This window comes from Aotus nancymaae, unplaced genomic scaffold (genome assembly GCF_030222135.1).
Source record: "Aotus nancymaae isolate 86718 unplaced genomic scaffold, 86718_ANA_hifiasm-v0.15.2.pri h1tg000010l, whole genome shotgun sequence".
In the NCBI taxonomy this organism is placed as follows: domain Eukaryota; kingdom Metazoa; phylum Chordata; class Mammalia; order Primates; family Aotidae; genus Aotus; species Aotus nancymaae.
Window position 1 is genome coordinate 44,890,710 of NW_026988421.1, and position 9,291 is coordinate 44,900,000.

Below are 9,291 nucleotides of genomic sequence, written 5' to 3' on the forward strand. Positions count from 1 at the left end.
TTTCTCTTGTGCTCATAAATTCACAAGTGTTCCATTCAGATATTATTCAAGAGAGATTCAAGAATCATGGTAATTATAGTTAAGATTCTAGAATCTAGAGGAATAGATATCATTATGCCTAGAATTAATGATGTTTCAGAAGAATGATAGTTTTCTTAGGAAAAGCTGATTAGTTCAGTGAAAACTCAAGTGATATTATTAATTAAAATGAAGACATTCTCTTTCTGGAAGATACTACCTATTTCTGAAAGGTAGCCTGAAAAGTGGTTGCCGTAGCCTTGGATTCACTTATGAATTTTGTGAAAATGTAACTGTATTCCACTGCCCAGTTTGTTAAACTTTACGCCACAATTCTGAAAAAAAAAAAAAAAAAAAAAAAAAAAAAGTGTCACCAAAATGCAAACAGGAATTAGAGACTTACGAAAGCAAGCTCTGGGGCTATCATTTGTTGCACACTGTCTAATAATAAAATCACTTGTGTGCTTGTCACTCATGTTACATCTCAACCACTTCAGGAGCTGATGTTCACACTAATAATTTTCAAATTATGAAATGAAATTATTAAATTGTGCTTACTACATGGGAAAGAAAAAAAAAAGCATGGTTTATTTTTTTAAGAAGTTCCATGAAGGCCGGGCGCGGTGGCTCACACCTGTAATCTCAGCACTTTGGGAGGCCGAGGCAGGCGGATCACGAGGTCAATAGATCGAAACCATCCTGGCCAATATGGTGAAACCCTGTCTCTACTAAAAATACAAAAAAATTAGCTGGGCATAGTGGTGCATGCCTGTAGTCCCAGCTACTCGGGAGGCTGAGGCAGGAGAATTGCTTGAAACTGGGAGGCGGAGGTTGCAGTGAGCCGAGGTCGCGCCACTGCACTCCAGCCTGGTGCCTGGTAATGGAGTGAGACTCTGTCTCAAAAAAAGAAGTTCCATGAAAAAAAAAAAAAAAAAAAACAGTTAAAGTTTAAACATTCTGCAGTAGAACGAAGGGTTTGACCTTAGATGCCAAGGTTTCTTCTAAATTATTTTAGTCAACAAATAAACATCTATGTGCCCATATATCATATATATATATATGAGACAGAGAGAAAGCTTTCTTGCTATACATGATAATCAAGTTTACTAATAAACATTCCCTTACAGTTACTTTTTCTTTCTAATTGTCTTTTAGTCCATCTTTTCCCCTTAATAAGAAAGCAGTAGTGTCACAAATAGATATTGTTTGTTTGGGCTGCAGAAGTTTTGAAAACAGAAGAGTACTGAGCTTGCATTATGATTGTATTGGTAGCATTACAACTCATTTCCAGAGTGGTTCTTTAAAAACGGTAGCTTTTATTCACACTCTTATGAATCATATCTGCATTATTTAGAAAGATTAAAAAACAAGCCCTCTAAGAATAAATGTGAATAAACCCATAAACTTCTCCTTTAAAAAACAAATGCTTGGTAGGCAAGCTCTAAAACAGGATTATTTTTCTCTCCTGCCTACTGCTGTTAAGTCTATGACTTTTTAGATTGCAGTGGGCTGTTGAGAGGAAGACACTAAGTATATGAAATGTGCTGTGTTGAATTGTTCTTTAGCCCTTTCAGGAAGTTAGATTTAACTATTCCATTCATAAAGAGGGAATTCCTTAACTTGATCCTCGAATGCTTCAGAAAACCCAATGTAATGGCAATCATGTAACGATTAGCCAGTAGGACAGTGGTCTCTGGTTTAAATTTTGGCAAAGGAATATAGTGAAGTGAGAAGAAAATAAAGCCATATTAGGGAAACTAATTTTTCATACAATTTTCTTCCATTTCTGCATCTCAGAGGTTCGTTTGAAGATTCTACAACCAGATTTTACACAGCATGTGTGGTAGAAGCTTTTGCCTATCTGCATTCCAAAGGAATCATTTACAGGGACCTCAAGCCAGAAAATCTCATCCTAGATCACCGAGGTTATGCCAAACTGGTCAGTGCAATTCACACGTGGTTTCTGCCCTGAAGTTTAAAAATGTTTGTTTATAAAACTGTGTTCATTTGCTAATATAAAATCTCAGTTTTCCTTTTCAATATTTTAACTTTCTTAAAAGCAGCTTTTGGCATTGCAATTTTCAACTGAATGTTCTTTCAAATGATGTATCAGTTATGAAAAATTAAGTTGGCTAAGTTTGAATTAACAATACTCTGGCAAAACATGCTTTTAATAAGCATTAGAAAACACACTTGCTGGCACATGTTTACAGCCCTAGAATTCCTTTTCTCTAGTCAGTTTTTTGCTATTCATAAGTAATGGGTTTTTATATTAGGGAAAACCATAAATCATTTCAATATTTTAGATTTAAGAATAATGCCAGTGGGGGAAAAATGTGCTTTACAGGCAATTCTAGCCAGGTTATATAATAGTAATAATAATGATAACAGTCAAAACCTGTAAAGATTTACCATAGAAGAGAAGTTCTCTTATTTATAAATGCACAACTTTCTTTGGACCTGTTAGAGCTTGATTCCATTTTTAAACTTTTTAGAATTGTTATTCAGTATGTGGTTTTTAGAGAAATCAAATCAGTGGCAGTTTTTTATTTGTAGTTTCAACCAAATCGTTTCAGAAAAAAAATAGATTTTATGCAGTCAAGACTTCCTTCAAAAGAATTTCAGAAAAATGAAGAATATATTATAACTTTATTTCTGTTTATGCTTACCAAAGGCAGAGTCATTGGTCCCATAACTATGTTACTTACTTCCTGCAACAATAAAATAGCTTTTCAAATAATTAATACTAAATGAATTGTCAACTTCATTATATCCAGCAGAAATCATTTATATTCTGGGAAAGATGTTAAGTAGGCCCAACTGGTCTTTTAAAATTTTTATGTACAGAAGAGATTCTGTGTTTATACCCCAACCTCTGTTAGCATAAAAGAAGGAAAAATGAAAACTTATAGTCAGAAAGAAAGATTTACCTTTATTTTTAATGATGTTAAGTTTATGCTATATACAGGTGTCAACTTTTCCCATTAAAACTGAGTTTGATCAGGGAGACTTTGTTGGCAATATAGATTATTCCTTTTAGAAGACAGGACTATAAAAACGTGCACATTTTTACGTTATTTTCATCATTGGTGTACTTCAGCAAAATAACTTACTGCTTTAAAACTTAATCATAAAGAGCCTAAGTATCTTGGTTTTCTCTCTTTGTAAGGTTGATTTTGGCTTTGCAAAGAAAATAGGATTTGGAAAGAAAACATGGACTTTTTGTGGGACTCCAGAGTATGTAGCCCCAGAGATCATCCTGAACAAAGGCCACGACATTTCGGCCGACTACTGGTCCCTGGGAATCCTAATGTATGAACTTCTGACTGGCAGGTATGGATATTGATAGGGAACTGCTGATAAAAATAGACCAGCAAACAGCTACACACTCCTGCTTTTGTCACTCTGATTAGACCATCTTAAAGTACATTTCACCATATCTTGGTACCACAATTCAATTAGTTATACAGATGACCAGGAATTCATAAAGCAAGGTGTAAAATAGGTCAGGCTAGGGCACCTCAACACCAACTTTTGGTCTCATTATTGCTACTTCTTTTTTACATACGTGAATGTGGAAGGTTGTAGTGTCTTTCCGTGAGGTATTTTAGACCAGTCATTTAGCCAGCAATGAAACAAGGGAGACAATAATCATATCAAAATAAATAAGATACATTTTCTATAGAATAAGAGGACCTGTTAGCAACTATTACATATAAGTGAAAGGTGACTGCTTTGTAGCTCTTTCCTATAATACTATAATTATCAACTCACATAGGCTCTAGGGATACCACAAGGTATAAAACAGACTTTAAGGTCCTCAAGTACCCATACTAAAAGAACACGACGAATACACTACCATGACATGTGCTAAGAACAGTGAGTGACAGGAGCATTATGACCTATAGATTTCAGGACAGGGCTGGGTTCATAAAGAGGCCTTTGAAGAATGAATATAAGGCAGCTGTGTCTTGAAGGAAGAATAGGACTTAGATGTAGAGAGTAAGAAAAGGGTAATCCAGGCAGATAGGCATGGCTTAAAGAGAAGGACAATAATGGGCACAGATATGGAGAAGGTTCATGTAAAAAAATATATATATATGAGAGATCAGCAACAGTCATCTTTTGAGGATCATGATTGCTGCACTTAAGTGTTTGGACTCCATCCACAGAGGGAATCATTGAGATTTTCTGACAAAGAGTGAGTGATACGTGCTGTGGTATTTTAAAAAAACAAGTAGTTGGCGTAATAGAGCAAATTGGAAGAGGAATAGGAGGCTGTTTGAAGATTATTGCAGTAATTTAGTTCTAGGACACTGAGAGCCTAGAACAGGGCAAGGGCAGTGGAAGAAAGAGTAAGTGTGAGGCAGGATGTGAAGAATTACTTAAGAGGACGTAGTCACTACAGTGAACATGAGAGGAAGACTTAGGACTTTCAGCACAGGGTACTCTGTGAGGATTCAGTACACACATGAAACACTTAGAGAACTTATTTTTTTTTACCATAAATACATATATTGAACCATGTATGATTAAAAATACCTAAACTTTGTATCCATTTCAAGAAATAATAAGACAGAAATAATTTTGGTCAAAGATAACAGCATTAAAAAAATCTTTACTTTTCTTTTTGTACCCCAAGAGATGATGGCGGTGGTGAGAGATGGTGGCCAGGGGTAGGGGTGGGAGAAGGCAAGAATAAAACAAGGAGGATGATCTTTAGTTACAATAAAAGTTCCACCAAACACACCTGCCAAACACTATGAAGTGTGGCATGTGACTAGGAATGATGCTTGGACCACAAGCATGACTCCAATGTATTTTGGTCCTGAATGTGATATCTAATGATCTTCAATAGTAATAATAACGTTTAGAGGACTGGCTGGGCCTTGAATAAGCAAAGAATGTTCATGTAGAGACCTAATTAAGCGCTACAGAATGACAGAGGAACTGAGGTGAAGGAAAACTCATACAAATGTACCGATTCTGCCTTTTAAGGCTTATAATGTTGGTCAATGAAGCCACAGGGAGTGAAAAAGGGGGAGAAAGGCAGTCATCTTTAATGACTTTTGTATGAGCCACATGACCTCCTTGAATGTATTAAATTGAGGAAAAAGGAAATAAATGATCTGGTTATAAGGCAACAAACTGTAGTGAAGGCTGGTGAATTTCTCACTGCTTCCCTCCAACCTTTCCTGTTCTATTCTTCATGGTGGGTGGCCCAATCTAAGGATAAGTAATAGTCAGAAAGGGTCCCAGAGAAGCCAGTCCCTGCCCCTCTCACAACCTCAGCTCCCTTCCATGCATACACACCAAGTCCTTTCTTACTTACTGGTTTTGTTCAAGGCTCCATCTCCCCCACCAACTTAGGAAAAGATGAATTTATCTTTTCTCCAGTTTTAAGTTTTGATGCAGTTCTTCTATTCCAGTTTCAATGCATTCCTCTAGTGACTGGCATTTATTAGACTGGGTACATAACCTAAAGCAATAATTTGAAAATGTATTATTGGAGGATAATTTTTTGTTCCTACAGTAGCTACTCAGTGAATAATTACTGAATGAATATGCCACCCTATTTCCACTGGCAGACTTCCTGCAACTATGAGGGGAAACACCATTATGAAACTAATACTGAGTATGGCAGAACGAAAAGCTGGAGAAACTCCAGGTCTTTAAACCACAGATTCTACGAGGTCTAGAATTTGCCCTACCTCTAGAATGTGCTTTTGCGAGTTCAATGCTTTTCCTATTTTAATCAGTTTGAGCTGATATTGCCCATTTAGGTCAGCTGAAGAATTCAAAAGTAAAAGCAGCTAAAGAACACCCAACAAAATTAATCAAAGAAAATAGGAGAAAGTATTCAGATAAACTCTTGTCTCCAGTTTCTTTGAAGCTATCAAAAGCATGATCTCCCTAAAAAGTAACCTCTAAGATATTTGCAAATGTTAATAAATAAGAAGATAAGTAACCAGCAGCGCTCAGGACCACTACAGAACTGAAAGTCATACTGTAAGTAACAGAAAATAGAATAGTAACAATTAAAAATCCAGCAAGGGAGATAGTAGATAGGCTTGGAAAAAATAATGAAAAAAGAAAAAAAGATATAGATATGATTTCAGAAGGAGAATCTATTAGTCAAAGGAAATAGAAAAAAACATCAATTATGTGTATGAATATAATATTACAAACAGGAGAAAAACATATTTAATTACATAATAGAAAATCCATGGCATAAATATTTGATTAAGTGTATCCTTTTGATCTGCAGTGACCAGGGGGAAACTGATTGAGAATAATAACACCACAGGATGTCCATGTGGAATCTCCTAAATTCACTAATAAGGAATAGTCTTATTGGCATCAGTGCCATTAAAACATGGCATATGTGGTATTGAGAGTGAAGATAGTTAAAGTTCCAGTTGGCCTCAATCTCTACAGCATCTGTAATACCAAAAGATAGTATATCAAGAACTATATAGTTCTAAGGGTCACAGAAAGTATAACTCAAGTAATTTATACTGAGGTAAGTTATTCTTCAAATACAAACACAATATGTAAAGTGTGGAACCCAGACCTTTCTCAAAAACACTACTGTTTAATCAAGTCAACAAAAAGAGGAATCAAAATAAAGCATTCAGGAATAGAGAAATGAGTAAAAAGATTGATGATGAGCTTTGAGTCTAATTAATTGGTTGTTAGATCAAATAATTTAAATTTGGTTAATTGAACAGAATGTAAATGTTGTAGTCTTTGGCAATCTTAAAATAACACTAAAACCAACAAAAATTAAGGTGGGAAGTAAAAGTAGGTATAACTACAGATATAGTTATTTCTCATCATTAACAATTAGTAATATTACATATATTTTACAGTTAAAATGTGTTGTTACAGAAGAGAAATTTCTAAATTCAGTTTGAATTTATTTTTAATTTTAAAGAAATATTTTAGGAATTATTGGTTAAGGAGCATGTATTTGAAATTTAGCATTTCTTTCCATTTTACTCCTCAGTTTAAAGTAAAATTTAATTGAATATTTTTAATTTAAAAATATGCATAATATATTCTGTCTACAATCCACATAGAGAAATCTATGAAAATATGTTCATCAAATGTTGATTATTATGAATATTTTTTGGTGTTGAATGACTTTCTTCTAAATAATTTTGTTTTATATATTGAATGAATATTAGACTAACATGCATCATATAAAAAACACAAAAAAACTTTAATAATTGATTTTAGTTGTCTAAGATAAGCAACTAAATATAAAAGCAAAACCATAAATTAGAAAACATTACATTGATAACATAGAAACCCAAAGATGTGGGTTCTTCTCATTGTTTAAAGTAAAAATGAAAACTGGCATGTTAAGAGAGTAAAGAGAATATTCAATCATAGCATCACATAAAGAGAAACTGTTTAAATTCTAAGAGAATACTAAATAGATTTTCATGTTTATATAGTTTAAGTGATGTAAAATTAATAGGCAATTACTAGCTAATAACATATTAAAGTAAATAGAAAGCACTTTTCACAACAAATCAAGGCAGAATCCATCACAGCCCTTAGCACAGGTAAATCTGCTACTCCTTACTTTAAATAACTCATAAGCCTGCTTGATAAAAAGAAATCATTTTAACTGCTCTTAATAAACATGAACATGAAGGGCAAAAAAAGAATAATTCAGATTTCTCCCCCAGAGACACAAAAAACCTGTATTAAAGAGAATAATTTTCAAAGAAATCATTTGTCAAGGTGTACCATCATCTCCCTTCTAAATTGTGAGAAATGTGAAGAAAAGACCTGACTTTAGTCATCTTTGTACTCACTGAAGTTGCCACAAACCACACTTGAAGGATGGATAGGTTAAAAAAAAAAATCAACAGGTCTGCCTCATGGGGACTGAAGCATTACATCTTTACCAACAGAGACGATGCCTAGTGTTAAGTTATCTAATGAGGTCGTCTGTACAGAGAGAAAAGGATAGAAGGAGTACTATTCTACAGAAGTATTAGATCAATAAATATTTATTGACCCCTTAGTATGTACGTGCTGTGAACACTACTCAACTCTAGGAATACCAGCAGAAAATAAACTATTCTGGAAGGGAAGACAGACATAACATAAATAACTACACAAATGAAAAGATAATTACAAAGTACAATAAGTGGCATAAGTGTGCTATGAAAGTGTAACAGGGACGAAAACTTTAAATTTGAGCATAAGATTAGATTGTTAGATTTTGCGGGTTGATATAGGTTATTTAATTGGTTTTATTAGATTGACCAGAGTAGGCCTTTTGGAGAAAACAACATAAAACTTACACTGATACTTGATAAAATGAGGCATTGGCCAGATATGTGGGGAGAACCTTCCAGGCCAAATAAATAACACCATGAGGTAGGAAAGTGCTCAGCATTTCAGTGGAACAGAGAGACACTATTGTTTCTGGATCCAAGTGAGTGAGGGTGGTAATAGCATGAGGTGAGGGAGGTGGGGTAGTATCGTTGGTGTTCCTGTGGTCCCTCCTAATGACTTAGGACTTCATCTCAAGTATAGTGAATGAGTCAGTAAGTGTGGAAAGGGTCAGAGAGTGGAAGAAGCATCTTGAATGACCAAGGACAGCATAAGGGGTTAGACTCCAGCAGTGAAAAGAAATCAGGGGAACAGCAGATAAACTTGACCCATTTCTGGTTTTGCTAAGTGATTTACCTGGAAGGGCTTCCACACTGTGTTTCTCTTAATCTACTTTCATTCCATTGTCACTGTTAATGTAAGCCCCCAAATAAGAATTGATGTCATCTGTGGAGTTTATAGCAATTCAAGTGTTCTCATGTAGGAAATAAAAGTAGTATCTCTTGTCATGTCCATTCTTGCAGCCCACCTTTCTCAGGCCCAGATCCTATGAAAACCTATAACATCATATTGAGGGGAATTGACATGATAGAATTTCCAAAGAAGATTGCCAAAAATGCTGCTAATTTAATTAAAAAACTATGCAGGTAAGTATCTCAACTACATTATCTTTGAAAAAAATCATAATGTGAAAAGATTAGATGTAACAAAACTATTATTTTATTTTTAGGGACAATCCATCAGAAAGATTAGGGAATTTGAAAAATGGAGTAAAAGACATTCAAAAGCACAAGTAAGTGTTCTTTCCTTATAACTTTAGGTTTCAGAGTTCCAAACACCTGACATCATTTCGCCAGGGTGTTGCTTTTTAAGTTATTGGTGTAAAAATTAGTACAATTAGCATATAGGAACATCCAA

The 9,291-nt window shown here is 34.6% G+C and overlaps 1 protein-coding gene across 3 annotated transcripts in view; it reads left to right on the forward strand.

Moving 5' to 3' along the window:
* PRKG1 (protein kinase cGMP-dependent 1) overlaps nt 1-9,291 on the forward strand; it is a 1,342,437-nt gene that overhangs the window by 1,323,707 nt on the left and 9,439 nt on the right. For all 3 annotated transcript variants that reach the window (XM_021671726.2, XM_012467589.2, XM_012467590.2), the window contains 4 exons: nt 1,816-1,957; nt 3,188-3,351; nt 8,898-9,020; nt 9,104-9,166. In XM_021671726.2, coding sequence (XP_021527401.2) covers nt 1,816-1,957; nt 3,188-3,351; nt 8,898-9,020; nt 9,104-9,166 — 492 coding nt within the window. The remainder of the gene's footprint in view (nt 1-1,815; nt 1,958-3,187; nt 3,352-8,897; nt 9,021-9,103; nt 9,167-9,291) is intronic.